Source organism: Crocodylus porosus, unplaced genomic scaffold, assembly GCF_001723895.1.
Source record: "Crocodylus porosus isolate Cpor-Errol unplaced genomic scaffold, CroPor_comp1, whole genome shotgun sequence".
Taxonomy (NCBI): Eukaryota; Metazoa; Chordata; order Crocodylia; family Crocodylidae; genus Crocodylus; species Crocodylus porosus.
In genome coordinates this window covers 96639842-96667205 of record NW_017728943.1, presented here as the reverse complement: position 1 = coordinate 96667205, position 27364 = coordinate 96639842, and the positions used below count along the sequence as shown (strand labels likewise).

Genomic DNA, 27364 nt, shown 5'->3' with positions numbered 1-27364 from the left:
CACAGTGATCCAATCAGCAAATTGAATCACTGTCCCCCGAATTGAGCCGAATCCAAATCCAAATTGAATACAGCCCACTTTGCCCACCCCTAGTTGTTAGGATATTATCACAGTCACGTGTTAGGTGTATTTTAATGAGTAGTGCATAAACATTTGAATGTAGAATTAATTAAATGTAAAATGAATTCTAGGAGGAAACCTGAGAGATTCAGCCAGATACTATTTTAATATTTTTTATAGTACATTTAGTATTTGTGAACTAATGACACCATAGACAAGTAACCGCATCTAGTGTCCTTCAACCATTTTTTTTAGCTTGTTTTGTATTTTAAATGTTTAATGTTTACACATAAGGTTTACATATACACAGGTGAGCAACAGGGGCCAGGGCACACATCCACAGGAGGCCTCAAATGCCTCTACACAAATGCTCGTAGTATGGGAAACAAGCAGGAGGAACTTACCCTCCTCCTAACTGACACCAACCCAGACATAATGGGGCTCACTGAAACATGGTGGGACCAAACGCATGACTGGGCGGTGAATATCAAGGCCCATAGGCTGTACAGGAGGGATAGGACAGGGAGGAAAGGTGGGGGCGTGGCACTCTACATTAAGGAGGAATACACATCCTCATCAATTAGCAAAGAGTCAGAGGAGGGGCACTCTGAAGTGCTCTGGGTTAGAATACAAGGCAGTCGAGGGGAAAGAGATTTAATGGTGGGGGTCTACTACAGACCACCCAACCAAGGGGAAGAGCTAGACCAGGAATTCTTAAGTCAGCTCACAGAGGTAGTCAGGTCAAAGGACGTGGTCATCATGGGTGACCTGAACTTTCCAGACATCTGCTGGATGGTCTGACCGCTCATGTAGGTTCCTAGCAAGAATGCAGGACCTCCATCTAACCCAGGAGGTGCACAGCCCCACCAGGGCAGACGCCGTGCTGGACCTGGTGCTGGCCACTGGCGATGACCTGGTGAGGGGGCTGCGGATGCTTGACCACCTGGGCGACAGCGATCATCGCCTGCTGGAACTCACCATCCAGTTCTGGGCGCTGCACTTCAGCAGGAGGAATGTGGACAACATGGAGAGGGTCCAGAGGAGGGCCACTCATATGATCGGGGGCAGCAGGGCAGGCCCTACGAAGAGAGGCTACAGGACCTGAACCTGTTCAGCCTCCAAAAGAGAAGGCTGAGGGGGAATCTAGTGGCCATTTACAAACTAGTCAGGGGGGACCAGCAGGCATTGGGGGAGTCCCTGTTCCCCTGAGCACCGCCAGGAGTGACTAGAAATAACAGTCACAAGCTGGCAGAGGGTAAATTCAGATTAGACATCAGGAGGCGCTACTTCACTGTCAGGGCAGCTAGGATCTGGAACCAACTTCCAAGCGAAGTGGTGCTGGCTCCTACCCTGGGGATCAAAGCTAGACAATTACCTTGCTGGGGTCATTTGACCCCAGTACTCTTTCCTGCCATGGCAGGGAGTTGGACTTAATGATCTGCTCAGGTCCCTCCTGACCCTACTAACTATGAAACTATGGTATATTTTTTTCATTCTGAGTTTTACCAATTTAAACACTGGCTTGAGCATCTATAAGTCAAGGGAACTTTGTTTTTGTACGTACATGTGCATGATAATGATAACGCTAATGTAGTTTGCGAGTGAAATCCTAGCACTAATAAGTCACTGTCAATTTTGCCATTGACTTCGCTGGGGCCAGGATCCAACTGTCTTTGCTGATCAGTCATGTACACTCAATCAGAAAGAGCTGCAGAGGAAATCAATTTATTAAGAAACTACTAAGAAAGGCTACAGAACTGTCCAAACAGGAATGTCAGCCAAATATATTGGAGAACTTGTGTCATTTTATGCTTCTCTTTCACGTCATTAGAAAGAAAAGTAAACATCAAAACAAAATCAGCCTTGAAGCTATTAAACACGGAGCTGGGAACATGATTACCTTTTTCACAAACCTCTCAGAAGCCAACAGCTGTGCCATGAAGGAGACGGACAGAAATTTAAAATGTCGCAGTTGCTTGTCTGAGTGGAACTCCACATTGAAAAGTTGCCCTTCTTGATCCTGCACTTTTGTCTTGCGTGTTCTTGGCTTTTTTGGTCCAGGATCATCTGTTAAAACATCCCCAAATAAATCTGTTTCCTCAGTGATGGCCAAGAGAAAAGCTTTTGGTCGACAATTATAGCAAACTGGAATCAACTGTGTTTAGCACTGAAGGACAAACGTGCCCTGAGCTGTTCAGCAATTTATGATGAAACATGATTAATTGAAACTTCTGGTCCCAGTCTTACAGACCTCAGTGGCACAATTTACATAGTCTTCAACAAGAGCAGTGATTGTGCAAGAACAGAAGCAGCAGAGCCTAGACAGTTTGCTGCTTTTTACATTTTTCAATAGACCCTCCTAGAAAATGCTGTGTGAAGTTCTTGGCTCCCTCTCCCATACTGTTTTTCATTATCTCAACAGTACTATACTACAGGCATGACAAGAGGTAAAAGCAAAAGGAGAGGTACTATCATCCTGAACTTCAGCAGGCTTTCTGCCAGTGCCACTGATTTGGCACAACAACAGAATTGTCTCCAAGTGAAAAAGCAAGCATTGCTGTAATATGTGGCCATTTTCATTTCCAATTGCTTGGGGAAAAAAGTTGAGATTGTGTTCAATTCTTTTTGCATTTTGAATTTGACCTCCTCCTTTTGCCAAATGCAAAAGCTACTCGGCCTTCTGCCCCAAAAATGATGGACTGGAAAAGACTGTTAGCTCCCAAGCTCCACACCTATATCAAGATGTTGCCCCTTTGCTGAAAAACCTATATAAACATTAACAATACATAAAAACCCTTAAAAACCTTTAAAATAATGGATTAAAAAGCAATATCATCAGTACATGCTTTTCACAAGGGCTGCTCCCTCACAAACCTGCATTTAAAAACAAAACAAAAGAACCCTAGGTACATTAAAATTAACCATGTAACCTGATTTACTTTGAAGAGCAGACGGACAAAGCAAATCCACATTAAATTACAGTTTATAGTGCATAGATCGAAATTCTTATCAGTGACCCCTTTTTACAGTAATTAATTTCTTCTGAGAATCTTACTTCAACCCACAAATAAAAAGTACTGTTTGGCCCCAAATAATTCTGGAATTAAACTTTTGAAAAAAAGAGGTATGCACTGCTTAACTGCAGCTATTAGAGAAATGTAATTAGTGTCACTTTGCATCCCTAAAAACTTAGTCAACAAAAGTTACAGTAAGACCTGCATGCACTGGTTGGTTCTGCAGAGCAAACTTGTTTAAAGGTTACCTTCTTTATTCTCTGGGAGTTTCGTTAAATACTGGATTATTTTCATCAAGCTCTTGAACTGACACTGTACATTAAATTCGCAATAGATGGCAATCCAAAATTCAACATCCGTCTCCAGAACAGTATCCTAGTTAGGAATTAACACCCCCACCACAAAAAAAAAAACAAAAACAAAAAACACGTTTAAAGAGCTAGTAACCAAACAAAAAACTTTTCTTATTGAATGCATGTGAATATTCAGTACTAGGGAATTCTTAGTTACTTCTAGGGCTTCTACCAAGGGAACAGCAGCAGAAAACATTTTGGCAGACACGTGCTTGCTGGAAATGGACTGAGACAACCAGCTTATTTCACATGCAAAACTTTACCAAACTCATTTGGCAGTATCATCTTAGCTGGATCTGAACCAGTGACTGATGGTGAAACCTATTATATAGAGCCCCTGTGCTATTTTGTGGCCAAATAAAACATTTATTTTAGTCAGAAAAAAAAAAATCAAATCCACTTTTTATTCTTTTAATCAAGTTAAGTTTTCTTTTTATAATGCCCAAGACAAAACTATTGTCTTTCTAGGTATAGATTAAAAAGAAAAGACATTCTAGCCCTTTTTTGCTGATTCTCAGAGTCAAAATTGATGTAATAAAACTGAATCCCTCAAAGAGATCAAAAATAATATAACAGCAGCAACAAAAAAAGATATTGAAAGCACAGAGCCTTTCCCAATTTTCAACAGGTTCTACATAGCTAACATCAATTGACCTCTGATTTAATTAAAGAATTAAATCAGCAAGAATGCACTGCTTTTGCTAAATTTTGTCCAACATGTTATGAAAGATTACAACAAAAATACTATGGAAATATTATAGAAGCCCTATCAGCAGAATAACTGGATAGGGTTCATTAAAAAGGAATATTTTGAATATCTAAGTTACTTGGCACCATATGTGCTGTTTTTCAGTTTTCTGTATCTGCATCATCCACCCTGCACAATGAAACACAGCTGCTTTACTTTCTGAATAAATTTTATGTTTGGGTTCAAAAGCTTGTTGGGGAATGTGAAAAGTAAATTTCAGTAAAGTTTTTAATTGCCCCCTTTAAAAATAAAAGGACCTCCGAATTTTGAACTAGAAACCATCCTAAGTCTCCCTTTAATTTTTTGTATAAGCTATGTACTTTTTGCTGTATCTAGCTGTGGCAGCATTCACCTAGGCAACAATAGTGAACATGAAAGGGCGTTCCTAGGGACATGTAACAACAAACATTACAAAGTGGCCTACACTACACAATCTAGCATCTCTGTACACATCTCTGGTCAAACCAGGCTATACTATGGTTTATTCTGGCTTGTGTAGAGGAAAGAAAAAATACTTTATTTCATACCGAATGGCCAGGTAAGAAAGAAAATATCCATGTTAAAACTGTTTGTTTTGATTAAGGCTGTCTTCAGGACAGGATTAACCAAAAACTTGTTGTTCACCATTAGTTATATTTGTACAGCAGATGGGGACTTTATCCCATTGTTTCTGAAGGGAAAAATAGATGAAATGAACAGAATCTATGCATCATTCTTACTACATATATTTACAAGAGAAGAGTTCATCCTTCTCATTCTAACCTTTTCTCCACTGCTGGCTGCAGTCACTGATTTGGTCACATGCTGTTCAAACAGCAGCACCAGAACCACCCAGAGGAATCGATCCCCTCCCAACGTATCAACCAGCTGTGCCAGGATGGGCAGGCGTCTGTGTTCCGGTACATGAGGCAAGGCATCCACAAACACACGTATTACTTTAATTACTACTTCTTCCACACTCCTCGAGGTCTCTGGAGAGCCACCATCATCAGCCTATTAACAAGGCAGTATGTTAAAATGTTAGAACATGTTAACCTCAAGAGACTTCTTCCATGCACACAGAATGATTACAGAAGCAGAAATTGTTCTTGTGAGCCAAACAGATCAAAGCAAGACTTCAACCAAGCATTACAGTCTCGAGGCAAACACCTTTCTATCTTAAAGAAGTCTCCACCTGTTTAACTGTTCAGTCCCTAGTGCAGCTGCAGTCCACCAGCACAGAGTACTGGTGCAAAATTTTACACTGGTGCAATTTTTCTTAACGTAGACAAGCCCTTACATACTAGGCATAGTATTTATTATTGTGAGTAGCCATCTCAAGAAACAAATCAGAATTAGAAACTGCTCAGTAGTAGGTCCTTGCAGAATACAATCCTTCAAGAATATAATTACAAAATACCCAAGGACCTGATTAGAAACTATGAAGACAAAGGAAATTCAGAGCAACAGAACAAATTTCAGAGTAGCACTCATTACTCTTCTTCACACTCCTTTAGAAGACGACAAAAATTGGATCAGCTTGAAACCAGGATTTTAATCCTGCAACTACAGTCCTTTTTTTTTTTAAAACAACGAAGTTTTGTGCTTTTAAAATGTTACTTAAAACAGTATTCAATCACTGAATTTTCATGAAGATCTTATGGAATATTTTTCAATTAAAATTGGGTGGATTTTCAAAAGCATCTGGCATTACCTGAAGTCAATAATAGTTTTTTCAAGGGTGACCCAATGCTGAGTGCATGAAAATCTTACCTTCAGCATGCATTTCAATTTTCCTTCAAATCTTATTTTAACACACTCATAATTTGGTAGGCTTTACAAAATAGCTACACTCACTAACATACAGCAGTCTACATGTAAAACAGACATTCGTATCTGCATATAAAAAAACTTTTTCTGGTAACGTAAAAAATCCACTATTCTGTAAGTTCCAAGTTACTTTTAAGAGTTTTCTGGAGAACAATTTGATTTCTTTAAAGACAATAGAAAAGGTAAAATGGCTTTGTATTCCTTTAATTTGTTTGAGCATGGAGGAAGCTTGCAACATGTACAAGAATTTTTTCTAGTTGCATGTTTTGCCATTAGAAAACAAGAAAAAAAAATCTTGTGCACTACATATTTTTCTCACAGAATTGGCAAAGAGTATTAATAATATTTATTAGATTAGAAACAATGCACAAACGGACCCTAATTGATGGAAAATGTTTTTATTCAAACTTATTTAAAAAAAAATTGGGGGGTGGGGACAGGACGGAGGGTTGGTTGTTTGGTTTGATTTAAGCTTATTTAACTCAAATGGCTAAGGAAAGAGAAAGAAAAGAGAGAGAAAGAGCATGAGTGAGTGTGAAATGGAAGAAAAGAAATCTTTGTTAAAGATCTGACATTCTCACTTTCTTCAGATAGTGGCTGAAAAGCTCAAACTATTTATGTGATTCCGCTATCCAGCAGGAACAGGATAGATCAGATCTTGCTCCTGAGACTTCTATAGCAAAAAGCTAACTCCTTCCTCCCCCCCAGACATATACATCCCATGTCTTTAAGAACTGCTGTGCACAAAGAAGGCATAACCCTCTCCAACTACAGCTCACATTTACAATAAAGATGGTTGTGGACTAAAAAAAGTAAGTAACTTATTTAGGAAAAAATATGGTGTTTTAATTAATCTCTACTGGAGTTTTTAAGTACGTCACTGCAAAACAAAAACCAAAAGATGTTTCAGACTAGGTATGCAGGAATCTTCTCCATTTCCCCTTTGATAAAAAACATTTGACTTCTGTAGTTATACAGCATGCTTTCTCAGTTTACTTTTTGCTGGACTCCAACTGGTTGGCCAGGCTAGTCTGGTCTGCTGACACCCAGTAAAAAGCCATGCTCCATCGATACTATAATTCAGCTGTAGTTTTTTTTTTTAAATACCTGACTTCACTGTTCATAGCCTTATCCCATCTAGCAACGAATGAAAAAAAAATCTTACCTGTATCAGAGCAGGAATAACCATTTTCACCGTCTTACTAATTACTTGGAAACTATAAGTATCATCTAGACGCATGACATTTGCCCCCATGAAAGTAAAAATGGGCATGATGTTGTGGAGAACTTTATCCTGGAAAACAAAAGACAGTAGAGATTTCAGTTTTAGTCACTACTATCTGTGTAATTATTTTTCTTGTTTTTTGCAACATAAAACTTTAAGGCATTTGAACCCTTTTACATCTGGATAAACTTTTAACACATTTCCTAATATTAAGATATCTGAGAAAAAGGAAGGAAAGAAAGGAATTGTCTAGTAACTACTTTTTTTTTTTTTTTTAACTGACTAGATTTCAAGTTTGCTGTGTCCTTATAAACTACCATGTGGCTGTGCTAAAGAGCATGTAATATTTTGTAATCTAGACAAACGTCTAAGGATTAAAGAGAGAAAACAGCTATAATCATACTGTCATGTACAATATTATCTATGGGGAAATTTTCAAATGCAGCCAATTTCCACTGAAAGTTGACCAAAGTGGACAACTTACTACTGGAATACCTGAAATTCCAGAAAAGATACCAAGAAATATAATTTTAATAATCTGCTTAAATATACATTTTCTGATTTCTTCTGGCTGAACAGAACCATAATATTACTTTAAAAACAGAAAGTTAATTTGAGATGTCTACACTTTTTAGTTTAACTTCATTATACAGCAAGATAGCTTTAAAGCCAATGGAAATCTGAAAATAAAAAGTCATCTTGTTAAAGCCCATATGTCATTAGTTTTATAAGATCCCACTGCAAGAGTCTATGAAGAGGTTTCCCATTCAGAGTTAACAGACAGAAGGAGCATTTCTAGTTTAGAAAGACAGTTAATACCCAGGCCAAGACCTTCCTCTATTTTAAACAGGGTAACTAGAAGGTGACCCAGTATTTAAGGATGGAACCTGGGGTGTAGTAAAGCCAGTGATATAACAGAGGTAACTTTAGCAATGTGACAGTGATATGAGACTTAATTCTACAATTAATTCTTAACAATAAGACTTAATTCTACAACGGTCCAATAAGCTTCATTTTTGGTTTGGGAAGAAAGCAAGTTCTTTAAATTTGTAGACTGAGTAACAGGAGAGAGCAAAAATATGCCTTTATATACAGAAACACTTTAACAACTTTTACATAAACTGAAGAGAATCGTTAAGAAAAATTCATATGTTAAAACCATTCTATAAAAGCCAGGAGTGCTCAAGCCCCAGCCTGCAGGTCAGATCCAGCCCACAGAGCAATGTCATCCATCCAAGAAGGCTCCACACAGGACCGAAAATTTGGCAGTGGGGTAATGGTGGCCGTATTAGTTGTCGCTCCACTGCCAAATTTTGGGCTGAATAACACAGCTTTGTGCACTAAATTGTAGCAGTGTGGAGGGCCAGGCCAGGTCATGGTGGGATCTGGGCTCGCATGGCCATGCCGATGTGCTACCAGATCTAGACACATGTGGCCCGACCCAGTGGTATTCAGTTGGTCTGCAGCGCCAAAAAGTTGAGCAGCAATGGCATAAACAAATTTCAACCTATACAGGGGAACACTGGCTTCAAAGACTTGAAACATTACAAAAGAAAATTGTTGAAGTCACTGCTGCACAAGACAGAAACCTTTAAAGAATATCAGTTGCTGTCAATGCAGCCTACATGCTCCTCTCAGCTACAGGGTGTAAAGGGGAAAAAGAAGAAAGGCAGGCATGAAGGCTCTGAATATGGCAGGAGCGTACTGAGTCACTTAACCCAAAGGAAGCAATGCCTTGATGAAGAGCGCTCCATTTTTGGAAAAAATCTTCCATTCTAAATGGGCATTTTCCTTGGAAAAAAGGTAAAATTACAGCCCATAATAATTAGAGATTAAAGTCTCACAACAAAGTATCATTTTGCTTTGTAAATAAAAAAAAAAAAAGGAAGAAGAAATCTCTAAAAAATAAGCAGCGTTAACTTGCAGCCCCTGGTTACTTTCACAAAGGTTTTCTGCAGTGTAGACTTCTATATCATCAAGCTTTTCTTTTCTTCCCTTCTCTAAAAGGCAGAGGAAAGAGAAGGTTTGCTAATAACCCTTATGCCTTACTTACTGGAAACATGCCAGCTACAGCTCCAAGCAGTAGCAGTGCATGATGATGCGTCTGAGGCATTTCCGATACCCTGATGCACTGAACTATCAGCTCCACATTGAATTTTTCTTTATCAAGAGTATCTGCAAAAGGGAAAAATAATACATTTTTTGCGTTATATTTTTTTAAATGGTAAAAGGAACTTTTAAAATCCCGAAGACAAATGGTAGGAAAGTCTCCATAACCAAAACAAGATCCTGTGATTTTTACCCGACTGGATCCTGCTGCCATCTGGGGATAGTTTCTGACAGATGTTTAGCAAACAGCTAAGGATTAGCTGCTTTGTATACTCCAGATTTTCTTCTTCTGATGTCGAAGGCTCCAAACATCTACAGATTCAGGAGTGAGTTGGGGGTGGGTGGAAACAAAATTCAGAAAAATATGTAAAAGTAAGTAATGAACTAAAATTCAGACCAAGGGAAAACAGTTTAACATGAAGACTGGTAAAGTATGAGACTGCCATAAAAGCAAGGTTACTTTTTCAGGCTCCATGGACAACAAAAAACCCCCAAACTTTCCTACCTTATCTCCATGTCTTTTTTTTTCCTTTTAAATAACTAAAAAATTGAAAATATGGACAGCTTGTAATTTTTCATTATGGGTCCATTAAAAATAATTACCATTGTCCAGGAGGATTCAACTTGAATACTAAAACATCAGTGAAAGAAAAACTTTATTGAAATATCCACTTCCCTCTGCAGATCTGAAGGTTTCAAATTTACATTGTAACTTTTAAGACAACTTAATGTTTGAGAGAGATGTGGCTATAAAGTCTTTAGGAGAGTACTGAAAGAAAACATTTGGACATAGGGCCAGGCTGGAAGCAGCGGTAATCTTGTTGTGCTGTCCCTAAACAGGGCAATACTACCATTTTCTGGAAATCGTCTCCTGCTAGCCTCATTTGATGCGTCACAGGAGTATCACCCCAACCATAGGCTGGCACTGCCATTGTAGAAATGAGGTTTTAGGAAACAAGCTATGCCCCTCTGAACCCTTGGTATAAGAAATAAAATTGCTAGTCCACAGAAGAAAATCTAAGCATGTGATTTCACTCTCACATATTAATATTTTACACTCTGTTTCCAAAGAAAGAATGCAAAAGGACTTATGTTTAATAAGGTACCATTACCTGGCTAGCAAGTTAAAGAGTGTAGGGACCAGTGCCTGAGGATGTTTGAGCTTCTTCTTGTGCTGTAGTAGTTCCAGAATGAGCGTGACCCTCTGCCAGTTCATGCTCCTTGCTTCCTGAACCGATTCTCCATCTTGAGGCTTTCTAGAAAAATGGAAAAGCAGTGAAAAAGGACACACTCATGGAAAGTAAAATGAAAACACTACTTAGCACAGCATGCAATAAAAAAAATTACATGGTACAGTTTGCCAAGTTTTCACATAGCACACAAACATCTCTTTGGTATTGATCCAAGTAGAGATGATGATAAAAATGTGTGACCTTTCAAACAGAAACAGAATCTGAGTGCATATAGCAACAAAAAAATAAACCCAGTTAAAAAAAAAAATAAGAAAAAAGGCAATGGGCACATTCCTAAATACAACCCCATTTTTCTTCAACAGGTTCCAGTGACTGACATCCCTATCTAAGTTGAATCTGTTGACTGAATGTTGACCTGTTTGTCATTGGATAGTGATTGCATCACAAAGATTGACTGCCAGTTTACAGCTAACCAAGGACGGAGAAGCCAGTCTCTGACAAATAATCTAATGAGCCAGGTGACTGGAAAAGGAGAAAGAGGAACAGGAGGAATGATCAACTAAGAAGAGATTTTCTTTCCCTACTGTAGTTACTGAACTTATGAATAAATCTTACCCACTAGAAAATTAGTGAGATGCAAGGTTTTATCTTTCACCGTATCTTCTTGCATATTTCCCAGACAATTAGGGGTAAGGCTTTAACCTTAAAAACTTAGCTACGTGCACACAATGGAATCCATTCATTTTCTTTACACAAACATTTAAAATTAAAATGCACACAAAAAATTATTGTAGCTTGATGTGTGCATCAAGCTCAACATAAGAATTCAAGATTCTCATATGAAGGATTGGCTTCTTTTCTGCCAATTAATTTTCTCAAAATAATAATATGGGCAGGGTGTATACTCCTGTGGCCCTTGGGTTTTTTCCCCTACAAGAGGAGACCCAGTGTTATCTGTAATACTAAATATTCAGTATTCCAATACAAAAACAGACAGTCCATAACTTCTCTATCCCTATGTTCTCTACCTCTGTTGCTGCATTTTCTGTCTTCTTGTTTGCTGAATAGTAGCCGGAACTTTGACTTTTTCGGGAGGCTCCAATTCCACACTCATCTGCTCAGCATCAACGGAAATCTAAAATAAAGTATAAAAAAAAGACAACTAATTACATAAGGATTGCCCTAATCCAGCCACCTATCCACGTGCCTGCCAGCTTATTTGCCAAAATGAGAAATCATTTTTAAGTTATGTATGATGATAAACTGCTATATTAAAACCAAAATCACAACAAAATCATGGTTGGGGAAAATGCTTCTGCGTTTTTCCCAACTACTTTTTCAAACATAGTGGAATGTTCCTCCTTTCTCTAAAATTTACTCTTGCAATATAACAACTGCTATTAGGATTCACATAAATATGATCTGCATCTTTTAGAAAACTGTTAAAATGCACCTTTAAGACCTACTTATTCAATTATAAGACTTTATGTACATTGTTTTTTTTATTTCTGATTACGTCATGTTATGAATTGCTTAAGCAATCAAAATAATTACTGATGCAAATGGGAACCACCTTTCCATCTCTTGAACAAATTCTCAAATCCCAAGAGTCTACAACTTACCCCTTTAAAAACACTGCTAACTGTCTGGGCGCAGAGTGGGCTTTTGCAGTTTACTAGTAAATCAAACAATACTTTTAGAAGCTTCTGTTGAATGTTCCCATCTTTCACTGCAGCAAAGAATGGCTTAGTAATCTATAAATATTAAAAAAAAAAAAAAAGAAGTATTTAAATGAAGCCAACATGGATTTGGGTAACTTTTTTTTAATGGCAAAATGTAAAATTCAAAATTTAAAATCAAGTTTATATACAATATTCTATAAATACACACACGCACAACATTTACATGCATACATGTCAAAACATACACAAGTACACATGTAATATGTGTATACAATTAATTTTCACATGCACATACACACCACAAGCACACAGAAATAATTTATATATTTTTACATACTATAAGTATACACATACTGTGCTATGTGTAGGGTAATAAAAAAAGCATATACATTCATGCATACTTTTAAGATACTCTACAGGCATATTAACATTTAATCTATTCTGGATTGATGCAAAACTGTTGCTCTGCTTTTATAACAATAATATAATATTTTCTGCTGCACGGCCACTTAATGATGTTTGGTAAGCTGTTGAGGGCCACAAAGGTAGCCCATCCCCTTGACAGGGGCTCCATCCCCTAGTTGCCAACTTGGGACTTGAAGTCCTGCCCCCTAATCCCTGACCTTTGCCTCTGGAAATCTCTCCCCTTGCCTCCAAAAATACTCCTTATGGGGAAGGAATGGTGGTGGTGGGGGAGGGGGTTGTGTGTGCAGAGGGGAGTTGCCGTTTGAACCAGAAAAAAAACCCCATATACTAAAAATCAAACATCGTGTGTAACATATTTTTATTTTATTACCAAAAATATTTTTGTCATAATTTGTGTTTGAGTTATGTGTATAGAGGCGATTGCACAATAGCTCAAAAATAAAGTCTTACTCTTGCATATTGTAGTTGGGGGAGCATGTGGTTGGGGGGGGCATAGGGTATGGTTGTGTGGTTTTGTGGGGGGGGCATAGGAAGGGTGGGGGCTGTGGGGATGCCCTCCACACACTGTTCCCCGTAGAGCAGTGCCTGCTGGCAGCAGCGGCAGCAGCAATAGGCAACGGGCCTTTGGGCACTTGTGGTCCACACAGGCGCTGCTGCCTGCTGGTACGCAGCTCCAGCCAGAGCTGCATGTGGTGGTGAAGTGCACAGCCAGGCAGGCCCACCTCTATTGTGCTGGGCACCCCACAGTGCAAACGCAGCCCCCGCCATTTGCGTGCCACTGAGAAAAACCCTGCATAATGGAGCCAGCTGCCTTTCCCACTCCCTGCCGCCACGGAAGCAGGAGACAGAGCTACCTGCCACTTCTGGCAGAGTCCCTTGCCATGTGCAGCCGCCAGAAGGCAGCTGGCTCCATCATGCGGGGCTTACCCTGGTGGCACGTGAATGCAGGGAGCTGCACATGTGCTGTGGGGAGCTCCACATGATAGAGGTGGACTGGCTGGGCTGCATGAACAGTGCATGCCTCCAGCAGCTGGGGATGGGGCATGACTGTGCCAGCAGGGGCGGGAGCGGGGAGCTCCTGTAGACGCTGCTGGCGATGAAGAGGAATTGCTGGATTCCAGAGAAGCTGAGCAGGTCCTCCAGCAGCTGCAGCAATGGCAGCAGCAGCTGCACCCAGAAGCTGTATGCAGGCTGGGCTGGATCCTTCCATGCATGAGGGCAGGAGCAAGGTGCATGAGTCAGGTGGGCTACAGTTTGTTGGTGGGTGCCCATGAACCAGATGAAATGACCTGGTGGGCCAGATCTGGCCCACGGGCCATATTTTGCCCGCCCCTGAACTAAGTGAACAACTGATTTTTAGCCTATGCCAAAGAAAGCTATTTCTTGCTTGCTACATCTTCTTAACATTTGGGCTTTTGGTTTTACAAAGAGATTTTGAAATACAGCTACAGCACTTACTGGTAAAAAAGCAAAGAAACTGCAGCAACAGCAACACAGTGCAACCCTGAAACCTTTCTTTATTAAAAAACAAGCTAAAAGAGGAAAGAAATCCTGTTTCCCATCCAATATGCTTACTTGAATTGTCCATTTAGAAAACATTTCAAGAAAGTTAAGTGGACTTTGGAAACAAAAAACCCCCCAGTTCTAAATCTAAGGCCTTGAAAGAATCCTTTTAAATTCACTAACCATGCTGAAAAAGAAAATACATTTTTTTCATAACAAATGAAAACCTTCTTTCAGAACCCCCTACCTGCTCAAGTGCTGTGATCTGGAGTGCTGGAATGCCTTTGTAGAGCACCTTTGTAGTGTGAAGAATTTTAATGAACAACTCTAGACACTGCTGATTCTTGCACAAGAGGGCAGCTGAATGTTCGTTGTATTTCTCAAGGATGAGATGTAGAAGAAGCACCTCATCTTTCAACATTGTCTCAGGATCTTTCAGGACTTTCTCCAGCACCCTGTCTATTGCAGGCAACAAATGGGAAAGAACCACCTGCAAATGGAAAACATTTCCATTTCAGAAGCAGGATTTCATTTTAGCACAACAGTAATACTGCACGTTACTTTTTACATTACACTTCCAGAAAAGGAAAAAGCAAAGCTGCTGCTTAAGGTAACCAGAGGTACATGTGAGCTCATAGAAAGGACCACTCTTTTCTAGAAAAGAAAGAAAAAGGATTTTCCCCAGGAAGATTTTGTTCTGTACTGTTAAGCAATTTTACTTATGACTCTAGTGCAGAGTCCTGGACCCCCCAAAAAATTCCATACAGAGCAAGGAAACTGTTTCAATAATCTTTGATTTAGATTTTTGCAGCCTTGACCTAGCACAGGTCAAGTGGGACAGGGTGCCCTGCGTATAACATGCAGCAGTTCAGGAAGGAAGCAGGCAGCTTGGTGGCAGATGGTGCAGGAAGCAAAGAGCAGAGTAGCAGATCAGGCATGGAGCAGAAAGCAGAATGGTGGATCGGGCAAGGGATCAGGATAGCATGGGCTTAATTTGTGGCACACCTGCCAAAAAGATTGGCCCCTGTTTACCTGGCATATTGTTAGAAGTATTAGCCAAAAATACTTCAGAGTTAGTCAAATGTAACAAAGCTATCACAGCTAAATAATATCGCATCTTCCAATTTCTGCACATTTCAACCAACTCCCACCAGTTTACAAAACAGTCCTACCCATAAATCAAATAAAAAAGCTGAAAGTTCATACGTACTTCACCATTAACTGCATGGAGAATTTTCATCAAATTCCTTGCAATATATGATGGACAAGTGGGGACTTGTACACAATCAAGCAGGTGTTTCAAAGCTTCTGACAATTTCTGTTGGGATTTTTGTTCACTTTGTGTCTGCAGCTCCTTAAACAGGCCTCCTAGGCTCTAGTCAGAAAAATAAGAGTTAACATACTAAGAGTTAATAAAGATTCCAAAGAGCTATAACAAAAGTGTAAGCAAATGCAATGTAAGAAAGATATGAACAAACAAAATTACTCATTCATTTTTAAGTCATTTAGTTAATTTTTCCCTTCCATCATAAGTAAACAATGTCTCTTACCTGATATATATCCAAATTCTTTGTGCATAAATAATTTAGCAGAACAAATAGGCTTTTCAGAATATACAAATAACGGCTTTCTGAGAAAGCATTAGTGAATGGCTTACTGATACTGGAAAGAACCCCCCCCAGGAGAATCTGTATATGCTTGGGATTCTCTTCCTTCACCATCATTTTCATCTGTAGGATTATTTGTGGGAAGAGGCTTCAATGTCTATTCCATCTGCCCCCCTAATATACTTGTTTGTGGAGGAAAATATTCAAACTCTTAGGCCCTTTTTTTCCAAAAAAAATAGCAACCTATTGGGAATAATATCTGGAGGAGGACTTGTGGGATAACCTTTCCTCCTAGTGGGCACCAGAAGAGTTATCTGGGAATCCCTGAGAAAACGTAACAGCAGGGCAGAACTTCATTTAGCATGACCACTGCAAACTTTCTTCAGGAAGGAAATGGCTGGCTGAGAAAACAATCTTTACTCTTTCAGCAATGTCAGTTTTATTCAACATAAACTTAGCCTTTACTCTGCAGAGATTACTAGAAATCAATGTGGAAAACATGGTTGTTTTCTGAACAAGATTTGTTAGAAGTCATGAACATTAACCTGCATCTTAATACAAACCATATGGATAAAAAGGATAGCTCTCTGATTTCTAGAAGCTGGAGCTCAAAGCAGCACCTAACATTCCACTTCTTTATACACATATTAGCATAATCTTACCTGAGTTACATATGTCGGATCGGATATGATCTCCTCGGTTTTTTGGACCAGGTGATGAAGAATGGGATGAAACAGAGACTCCTTTATTCCACTGAGGGAGCGGAGGCATTTAAGAGCAGCTCTTCGAACTTCACTTACAGGACTCCCAAGATTAATCAGCAAAGATATTACCACTGAAAATGGGAGGAGGGGGAAGGAGTGGGGCAAAACACAGTTAAAAGATGGGAATCTCAACAGTTGCCCTAAAAGTTCATTAAAGGGTTTGCTCCTTTCACTATAAACCTTGAGGGATTTCAAGTGACTTTAGCATGAACTGTGTGGATATTTGGTTACGTGCTTTATCATAAGGATACTTGGACTCTTTTTAAAAATCAAAGGGTTTACATTTTGATGCTGAAGACTATGCAACACATCATTGTGTGTGTTAAGACTGAAACGTGTTTTCTGAAATACATTTCTACAGAACTGTATTATTTGACAACTGACAGCACATTATTGTATACCACAACAACTATTACTGCTGCTGTGGTTATGATTTGACATAAGTATCCTCATTAATTTGGTCTACGACATAGGGTTTCTACAGGAAACATAACACACTACAAGGAAAAGGGATGTCTTAATTTCTTGTTCTGGAGTATAAGCATGGGCTATATTAATCCAGGACTAGGACTCAGAAACTGAAATGGATGCTGTTTGCCCCTACCTGTGGAGGAAGGTGATACTAGCTGTTTCTTCTTCTGGGCTGCCAGTGATGTAAGCACTGCATGCCCTATATACAAAGCCTGAGTCTGTAACACTGCGTTCACTGTGTAGCTTAGTTGATTTGAAAGGTTGTAGTTATAAGTCCATAAAATTGAAAGAAATCTGAACAGCTTTTCTGAGTCTTCTAAATGTACCTGTGAAATAAAAATTAAATTACAAAATTTTGCTTCACTTGCTTGCCTATTAAGAGCAAAAATTAAGAGCCTATATATTTTATTCAGAGCACCTGCAATCTTGTACCAGAATAAGCAATCCCTGTTTTTTATTCATTGCTTTGATGCACTGATTTTTAATTGTCCAATTAACACTTTTCACAGTTGTATCTCATAGTAATGCTAACATTAATTTCATGTGTCACATGGCTTTCTTGGTCAAAATGGAAAAATATACAATCCACTTCACTCCAAATTACTAGATTTTTGCATGGTTACCATAGGAATTTCTAGCAACGCTCGAAGTGGTGGTGGTTAGGGGGCGGTGGCAACATTATAATGAATTTCGGAATTAGGATGGTGAGAGAAGAAACAAATCACTGAAGTTTCAAGTTATAGTAGTTTACTAAGGGTCATTTAAACCTGCATTAAAATGGGGTTAAAGCTATAGCATGGTTAGCTTTACTTATATCATTATAGATGTAACGCTTTCATCTGTCCTCATCTATTCAGCTGATGCGCACTTCTGAGTTTATAAGCCCCCCACCCCCAACAGTATATCATTATTAGGGCGAAATTTCGCCAAGTGTTTCGTTTTGAAGCTGTTGCAACACGTTTTGAGTTTGAAACAGTGAAGATGAAATGAAACAAAAAGATTTAAAACAGCTTCAAAAAGAAACCAGGGCACTTGAAACGTTTTGAAACATTTCAAGTTTCAAAGCAGCAGGGTGCCAGGAGGCAGGGGAGAGCCAGGGCTATGCTCCGAGTGGCTCCGCCAGCCCCATGGAGCTCAGCCCAGTGGCGGGAGGCAGAGCCCACTGGCTCTTCCCAGTCTCCCATCACCGGGCTGTGCACCGAGCAGCTCCGCCAGCCCCACGGAGCTGAGCCTGGTGATGGGAGGTGCGGGAGAGCCACTGGCCAGGGTGGAGCTCTGAGCAACTCTGCCACTAGCTCTCCTCCACCTTCCGCCACCAGGCTGAGTGGTGTGGGGCTGGCGGAGCTGCTCGGAGCGCAGCCCAGTGGTGGGAGGTAGGGGAGAGCCAGGGCTGAGCTTTGTGGGGCTGGCGGAGCCACTCGGAGCACAGCCCTGGCCAGCGTCTGCCCCCTGCCTCCCACCACAAGGCTGAGCTCCATGGGGCTCGTGGAGACCCTTGGAGTGCAGCCTGGCAGTGGGAAGTATGGAGAGCCAGGGCTGTGCTCCAAGCAGCTCCTTCAGTCCCAAGGAGCTGAGCCTACCCTCCCAGCACTGCCCGACTCCTCCCGAGGGCACGGGCAACCCAGATCTGCATGTGGGATGACAGGAGGCTGCTGCTGCTGCTGCCAGCAGCATCACCAGTCTTCCTGGCGCTGGGCGCAGGCCATACTCAGGTGGCAACAACAGCATCCTGTCATCTCAAATACAGATCCGGGGGGTGGGGGGGGCACATCCCTGGGAGGAGTCTGGCTACTATCCCTGCAATTTTTATCTGAATCAGGCAAGAAATGACAAAGTTTTAGGTATTTTCATGACTTCCCCATTACAGCCTATGGGCAAAACATGTTGAAACAGCTTTGACAAAATGAAACACTGGCTCTTCAAAATGGCAAAACAGACACCAAAACAAAGCAGTGCTGTTTCGCACAGCCCTAAATTCTTTGCATCTGTCCACAGCCCTGAATATACTGGAATAAAATGCTCTTTAAATGCTTCTTTCTCCATCTCAGAGACACTACCAGAGCGAACTCTTAGATCAATAGCTGATCTGGAGACTATAATTCACCACTTCAAGCATCTATATTGAATTAGTGGAATTCTGTGGGACTTTCCTTTGAGCTAATATGAGAACTGCTTAGTATTTAAAAATGTAGTTTCTTAATAGTTCACCACAACCAACTCAATCTAGCACGTTTGTTTTGAAGCCATGACACTATTACCTAATGACATCCTTTTTTGTTTTAAAGACCTTATTTACTACTTAGATTTGGGTTTTTTTTAACACCAATTAACACTACTTTCTATGTTCTACATACAGCAAAAGCCGTGTTAATTGGCACCTTACACGCCGGTTAACAGAGCATGCTGGCTTATAAGGGAAAAGTGAAACTGGAAGTGCCACGGCAGAGCCCCCACGGCCCGGGAGAAAGCAGCCAGTGCTGCCAAGCCCCCACAGTCCAGGGGCATAGCAGGATGTGCAGGTCCCCCCTCCCTGTCCCTTGGGGCCCATGGAAGGGGCAGTGATGTGGCGGGAGGGGCAGCAACACCCCAGATGCAGTGGGACAGGCGGCGACCTGAACAGGCAAAAACACCTGTTTGGGCTGCTCAGTTATCAGGCATATTTTGTTATCCAGCACCCTCCATTCCCCGTGTGTGCTGGATAACAAAGCTTGTACCGTAGAACTTTCTACGTTCATTCCATCCAGGAAGATCACACACCAACTGCAGATGCTTCCTCAGCCCGATGAAAGGTTTTTAATCCCAAAAAGCTTGCTAAGAACATTTTTTTCCAGCTATTTAAGTTGGTCTAATAAAAGATACCAGATTCATTTCAAGAACCTTGTCTGCCCATGTCCTTAAACCAATATGGCTACAATCTATACCCCACTACTTTCTACACTGCAGCATTCTGTTTGAGGTCTTAAGGACTTTCTCTCTTGAGAATATATCTGATAAACAAGAAAATGAGATTAGAAATTAATTGATCAAAAAGGCCATGGTGAAAATCAGTCCTAACCAGCAGACAAAATAATGGGGAGTGTGAGAGAGTGTGTGGTACAACCTGATTTCTTTTCTCTTTTTGCCATCTGTTTAATAAAAGTGCATCTCAGCTAGACTGCATCTCATGTAACATTTCTGTAAGCCCTTTAGAAGGGAGACATTGAAAAGCAGTATCTCAAGCAAATCAACACTGGCCTAAGTTGCACAGGAATACTACATTCTTTGCCTGTCTACCTCAGGTAACAAGGTGACCGTGAGGAGTTAGCACTAGAAAACGCAGCTTGTTTCTATCTTTGTGTGTGTGGTCTGGTTTCATCTTAAAGGAAACAGAACAAGTCTACAAAAACAAGAGCAGCTTCAGCTCATCTCAACTGAGTTTCATAGTTTCATAGCTTCTAGGGTCGGAAGAGACGCGAGTAGATCACCGAGTCTGACCCCTTCCTCTTAAAGACCCCCAGGGTAGGAGCCAGCACCACTCCCTTGGAAGTTGGTTCCAGATCCTAACTGCCCTGACAGTGAGGTAGCATCTCCTGATATCTAGCCTAAATCTACCCTCTGCCAGCTTGTGACCGTTATTCCTGGTCATTCCTGGCAGTGCTCAGGGGAACAGGGACTCCCCCAATGCCTGCTGATCCCCCCTGACTAGTTTGTAACAGGCCACTAGATCCCCCCTCAGCCTTCTGTTGTGGAGGCTGAACAGGTTCAGGTCCCGTAGCCTCTCCTCATAGGGGCTGCCCTACTGCCCCCTGATCATGCGAGTGGCCCTCCTCTGGAGTATTCTCTCTCCTCTGGAGTATTCTTTTCCCCTTCCTTCCTCCCTCAAAAAGTAGTTAAAATGAGTCTGCTACTATCTAAAAGACTGGCAAAACACATTAATTTGAGAGTCTTTAATTGCTTTTTATTATTAATGGTATGTGTTTGCTATGGACTACGTAGGTCAAAGTCTCTGTACCCCGCAACTCAAAGCTCAAGCGTTCCATGTTGCCCAGTGATACGGTCATATTAAAACCCTTGCATCTCTGGACTCATTTATTCAAAGTTAACAAAAGACTAATCATAATTGAGGACCCACTACGCTAAGTATTCTACAGAGCCCAGCCTCAAATACCTATTTGACAGTAAAGAATAAGAGAATCTGTCATCCATTTTAATTGTAAGGCAATCAATACACCTAATATAGCCTATCAAATCTGGCTAGCAAGATATAGGATTGGAAATGTATAAATATATTCTCTTTTAATGACTATTCTGATGCAAGTCTGTCTTGTGTTAAACATTCTCCAACTAGTTAATCATAATCTTTATAAAATGCTGTAAATAAAATGAAATGCGGCACAAAGTAGCTTATAAGAAAAATAATCAAATTACTGAAGAGGTTTGTATAACAATCTCTCTAAATCCACACACACACACACACACACACACACACACACACAGGTGCTGAAAAAGGAATATTAAATTAAGTTACCTGGATTGCACTACCTAACATTATTTCTAGTCAGATAAGAATAAATTAGTAACGGGCTTCCAGAAACAAAGTTCTGTAAAACTCTTCTGGAAATACATTTTTATTACTTAAACAGTGCTTATAAATTCAATTAAAACTGGTTCACTAGCTAAAAATATAAGGTTCCATTCCCCTTTGTTTTGCATAAAGCACCCAAATATGTAACCAGGATCAATCAAAAGTGTCCTGAGTTTTTTGTCTAAATGTTATGCAAAAGTTTAAAATGAGTTGAACAGCTGGAAAGATTAATAAACTCAGAATGTTAACTGAGAATGTAAGCAGACACACACACACATACCTTGAATAAGAGACTCATCAGCATTCTGAACTGAACAGAGTTGCTTCCTTCACTAGCTTTATAGACAATGAGCTCAAACAGCCCCAACAAGAGGTGTAAATAGTCTTTGCTCTGTTCATTCAGATTTTCTGGATTCCACCACTGCTCTTCTATGGACATGCATGTAGCGTAGGCAAAAAAAGAAACAAAAACATGTATAAAACATGTATACATAAACAAAAACATGTATACATATAAAAAATCATTTCAGAAACATACTATGCCATTAAAGAACCTAAGAAATGTGGAAGTTCCCACGCTGAGGGAAAAGAAATCTTCTATTTTAAAACTAACACAACTGCGTGACCAGAAATGCAAGGTATAGATATTTGTAAAAAAATACCTCTAAGGAAAAATTAATTAGGAGATTAGTTTGATTTCTTTACTTCATTGGATCTAAAAACCTTCAGTTAAAATCTTAAGGCTTACCTTTTAAAAAGGATAAAGGAGGCCTAAGGTCATTAATGAAGCTTTTCAACAGAAGTAAGAGTGTAACTGAATCTTCTGCATCCACAGCCTGACCTCTATTGAGCTTTTCTATATATTCAGTCAACAACTCTGATGACAATATGCTCCCAGGCAGTGGTTCAGCTGTCCATTCTGAAGGAATCATCTGTGGATGAAAACATAAGACATTCTCCACAACCTCATAAAGTTACAGAACAACTTTACATGTTGGCAGAAGATTAGCACAAAGGCCTGCTGTGTGCAAAGAAAAAAAAAGAACATTCTAATTTATAATTCTTTTATAGGAATTACAATTTTAATTTTGTAGGCTTCAGACATATGGAAGTAATCCTGCTTAGTGAGTGCAACACTTGCTCTGAGCCTGCAGGAGGCCAAGAAGCCTACTTAACTTTAGGAACATTAAACTTCTAAATTAAAGCAGTGAAAGAACAAAATAGGCTTTTCCATGTGAAGCCAGGAATCCCTGTCCTGCTCTACCTTCAGAAGGTAAATCAGAAGGACCTTAAAACTGAGACAAATTTCTATCAAAACCTCAAAAATTAATCAGGGGATTCTCAAGATGGATATGCACTTAAAACTACATGTAGGCCATATTTTTAGCAAATGGCTTCATTTCAAGTTGATGGTGCCCTATTAATAATAGGTCTGTTCTCTTACAAAGACATAGTTCTTCAGATTTGACATTCTCTTACTTTTCAAAAGGGACAGATGTGATGCACTATACAAATGGAAAACTAATTTCCTCAATAAAATGTTTGCTTTGGATTGCAATTAATCACATCCTTAAGATATAGTTACGCTCAACAACAGTCTCTCTCTTCCACAAGATGGAGACAACTCACGTTGTTAATTCTAATGTTAAATTTTTCTTTTAGAAAGACTACAGAAGAAGGACCAACACTTACGTACTTGGAAGTTCTAGCTTATGATGAAAGAGAAAATTTATGTTTAATTTACTGCACTGCTGTAAACCACAAGGAGTTATTTATTTTCTCCAAATTTATTTTGGTGATAAAACAACACCATAAACCTCTTAATACTTTTAGAAAATGTTACCAAGTGTTTTTAAAAATGGAGTCAGATTATCCACCTACTTCAAAGCTGCTGATTTTCCACCTATGAAAAGCCGTTTCCCCCCTCCAATGAAGAAGTGCCATCTCCAAAACTGCATAACAGTTACCTTTGTAGAGTGACTGCTTTCAAGTCTTCTGATTTTTCCCCCCAAAAGACTGAAGACTCTGAGAGCCAATGACAAAGAACTTTCCTCCATTTGTGAACTGCAGCAGCACTGGGCAAGCACCGAGGTGATTATGAGGGCAGCTACTTTCTGCTTCACACTGCAGGATTCATTTTCAGCAGCAGAAATCAAATCCTCCACCTTAAAACACAAAAAAGACAGCATAAGGCACTTGATCATCTGCTCCCTTCCTTTTGTCCTCTATAGCGTGGAGAGTAGAACACCCTATCTATCTTTCCTTGCCCCAATATACCTTCATTATGCTTGGTACAGAAGTCTGTTTCCGTAGTCAGTTCAAACCCTGTCTTCTCTTCTAACAGGAGTACTTATTAATTCTTACTGTGACGATACTTGGTGGAATGTAAACATTTGCCCATGGATTTGTCCATCTAAACTCGGCAGCAGAGACCTCCAAATTCATTATACATTTTTCCCCCTCAATTGGAAAATTGCCTTGGGACAAAAAACCCCAACATGAAGGTTTTGCTTTAACTAGATTGATGTGCCAATGTGTTACTCTTTCATGCATTGTATTTTCCTTATCATGACAGTCAGCAGGCAGTAATTTTTTTTGACCATTGTATCTGTGACTATAATTCTTATATACCATAAATATATTTTTTTAGCCACTGGTTAATGGTGTAAAATATAACATGCAGCATTTGTTAAGCTGCCATGCATCTTATTCAGTCTCTTTTGCCTGTAAGGTCCCAAATTTAGAGAGTCTGGAGTAACATAAAAACAAACATATCTTAATTATATACATACCATCTGTAACATTATGGAAGGATCCCCTGAAGTTATATTATCAGAAAACAGCAGGATCATTTTCTGAGTGGCCACACCAACCAGCTCTGCAGGCTCACTGGATTTAATTACTTTTTCAAAAGCTATTTCCACAAAATAAAAAAGGTGGAAAAGCAAGTTACACATGAAAATGCTGACAGCTTGACCTTATTTACAAGTATTTTTGCACACTGGGCAATTCATTTCCTTATCACTAACATTCTAGGTTTTTCTGTAATCAACTTTCAAACAACTCCACATACTCTCCACATACAATGCCTCTGGACCTTCCTCCCTTATCCTCACCTCCCTTTTCATCAGACGAGTTAACTCCTTGAATATAGAACAGGATCCCTTCAGTTCAGTTCACCTGGAATTCTGCCACACTAAAAAGTGGGGACATGGTCTTAAAATAGCAAATCAAGTCCTATATAAAAAATCCCTAAGGCAGTTACCATTACAATTAACCATAAAAATATCACTTCATATATTGCACAAGTACAGTATTACTTCAAGTCATGCTCTAAATCGAAGATAAAAATAACAAGAGAGTTTTGTCTGACTGGCTAATCTACTTCTCATGGGTTTTATTCATGATGGAAGGGTACTAGCTTGTTACAAGTAGTGAAGTGTTCTGCTGACTTTATGATCATAAAGTTCTAACATCTAGTAGTTTTTCTTTTTCCTCCATTTATTAAGCCAGCTGATTTTAGTATCTTACCTTCTGACCAGCCTTTGAACAATGGATGAAGGGAGCAGAGGCCAGATTCTGACAGACAAACTGCCGTTCTCCATTCTGCTGATTTTGAATTATTATTAGTGATCAGCATAAATGGTAATAATTTTACTGCTACTTGATTTAACAGCTCTTCTCTCTCATTCAGAATTTCTTCTTTGATTAAAATTTTTATTGCTCCTTCCAGAACTGTGTACCTACATCAGAAAAAAGAACGCTGAAGCGCATCACTGATTTTATGAGCAAGAATATTTCTCTATAATGCCAGCAACTTCCTAACATTAAAACAGAAAGCAAACGAAATCTGTGAAAAATGAACACTTTCAAATATTTCCCAAGATTCATCAAGTTGTTATAACAAAAGAGATCTGAACTTCAGCTATGACAAAACCCCAAACCAACTTTCACCCCTAATAATTTTAAAGTCTTGGGGACCTAGGGGAGAGAGGCAGAAGGGAAATACATGCATACCACTTCTCATCCTTTGAAAGATCAGCTCTTTGAAAAAGGCCTAACAGGCTTGAAACGGTTACTTCTGGATTGATCTGCCCCTTAAAAATCTACAAGCAAAATGAAGAGAGAGAAAGTAAATGATAATTTGTAAATAGCCTTGTTTTTCATAAAGTTATAAACAACAGAAAATGTCAGCACTGATGACTGAATGTGTTGATCTGATACCATTTTTATTCCTCAGAATTAATATTTATACTAAGAGCATGCTCCAGTTTGCCAAATCTATGAAAGGCATATAGTCTGGAATATAGCAAAATCTTTGGAAATGTTGAATTTACAACAAGAGGAATGCTTTATAAAGAAGTAAGAATTCTTTTCCCCACTGGGTAGTATTCACTACATGAAAATAATTTAAAAGCATAGTCTACTGTTTAAGCATTCATATTTTTATGTACACCTTTTTGCAATCAATGGTAGATCAATGCTTAAAATGAACAGCACTGGAAGAAACAATCTTCCTGTAATATTATCAGAGGCAAGCACTCATTTCAGACTGCTTCTGAAAATAAAGAAAGAACTAAAATGTTGTAATGCTGGGTTTTTGCTTGTAGCCATGTTGGCCTAAGGACATAGGCAGTCAAGGTTCTTTGAATAGATGTGATATCTTTTCTTAGACAAACTGAGTAGTCGGGAAAAAGTTCTTAGTAAGCTTTTGGGCACAATCGTCCTTCTACAGGGGACATTTTGAGCGATATAAAATTTTGTGCAATCTTTCAAGAGATACCGATTTACCTCCAGAGCACTGAGAGCAGACACAACAACCTCCAAGTTGTCATCCACAAGTCGAGCAAGAATGGCTTCTTCTATGAAGGACTTATCAAATCCCTCCTGAAGAAAAACAGGGGAAAGACATTAAGAAAAATAATTTTCTTTAAATAAATATGAACTCCAATAAAGGACAAGGGTTTACATCACGCAGAAGAAATTTCTGTAAGGGAGAAGCTAATAGGTAATATCAGAGGAAGAATCTGTTTACCCAGACTTCACTACAGGAACTTCATAGACAAGAATAAAATCCATACTGAACAAGATAAACCAACATTTAAAACAACAGTGACATGACCTGGCCAAAAATTAAATTAGACTCTAGGTAATAAATCTTAAATATTATAGGATAACCTCATAAAAAATGTCTTTAGGACCAGGAAAAAAGTTCAAAGAGGATGGGTTTAACCCTACAGTAGGTTTAAATCAAATTATTGTCTCATAAAAAATGAAACAAAAATATTCTGACTGTTGGGATTGTTAAGAGTTGGGGTTTGTAGTAAGCAGGTTTCTGACGAGGTTGTACTGCATTACTGTGATGTTTGTTTCATTTCATTTAAAACTTTTGACAAATGATCTTCTGCAGACATCAGATGTTGAGTAAATTCTTGATGAGAGGAAGTCAGGGTACCAACCTTTGATAGTTCAATAATCTCCTTCAAATGCCGAGTAGCCAAAACCCTGACAGCAGGCTGTGGATGATTCAGGCTAAGCAGCAGGGAGGTATCTGAATCAGCCATAAACTGAAATGTACAAGTTACAATTACTCAGTATATGTTAAATGAATAAAGCACATATAACAAACCAAAGGAAAAAATAAACTAGCTACCATTTGGTCCTGGAAGGAAACTACTTCTGATGGCAAAGCATCAAATTTAGAACAAGGAAGTGCGACTGACTATATATGAACTTACAATGTATTTCTAATTATAGTCCATCAAATTCTGCCAAGGTGAAGAAAACACCAAATGTTTTACTGCCTTAGGAAAACAGTGTCCTTATCTAAGGATTC

At 39.4% G+C, this 27364-nt stretch overlaps 1 protein-coding gene across 2 annotated transcripts in view; it reads right to left on the bottom strand.

Moving 5' to 3' along the window:
• The window catches only part of HEATR1 (HEAT repeat containing 1), a 52044-nt gene that overhangs the window by 10249 nt on the left and 14431 nt on the right, over window positions 1-27364 (bottom strand). For both annotated transcript variants that reach the window (XM_019549821.1, XM_019549822.1), the window contains exons 12-32: window positions 26988-27095; window positions 26320-26415; window positions 25546-25634; window positions 25060-25271; window positions 24321-24442; window positions 23496-23693; window positions 22277-22460; window positions 21809-21957; window positions 17098-17290; window positions 16392-16564; window positions 15333-15497; window positions 14370-14612; window positions 12134-12265; window positions 11540-11646; window positions 10431-10574; window positions 9512-9630; window positions 9263-9384; window positions 7150-7278; window positions 4938-5168; window positions 3323-3449; window positions 1961-2127 (exon numbers count right to left, since the gene is read on the bottom strand). In XM_019549821.1, coding sequence (XP_019405366.1) covers window positions 1961-2127; window positions 3323-3449; window positions 4938-5168; window positions 7150-7278; window positions 9263-9384; window positions 9512-9630; window positions 10431-10574; window positions 11540-11646; window positions 12134-12265; window positions 14370-14612; window positions 15333-15497; window positions 16392-16564; window positions 17098-17290; window positions 21809-21957; window positions 22277-22460; window positions 23496-23693; window positions 24321-24442; window positions 25060-25271; window positions 25546-25634; window positions 26320-26415; window positions 26988-27095 — 3210 coding nt within the window. The remainder of the gene's footprint in view (window positions 1-1960; window positions 2128-3322; window positions 3450-4937; window positions 5169-7149; window positions 7279-9262; window positions 9385-9511; window positions 9631-10430; window positions 10575-11539; window positions 11647-12133; window positions 12266-14369; window positions 14613-15332; window positions 15498-16391; window positions 16565-17097; window positions 17291-21808; window positions 21958-22276; window positions 22461-23495; window positions 23694-24320; window positions 24443-25059; window positions 25272-25545; window positions 25635-26319; window positions 26416-26987; window positions 27096-27364) is intronic.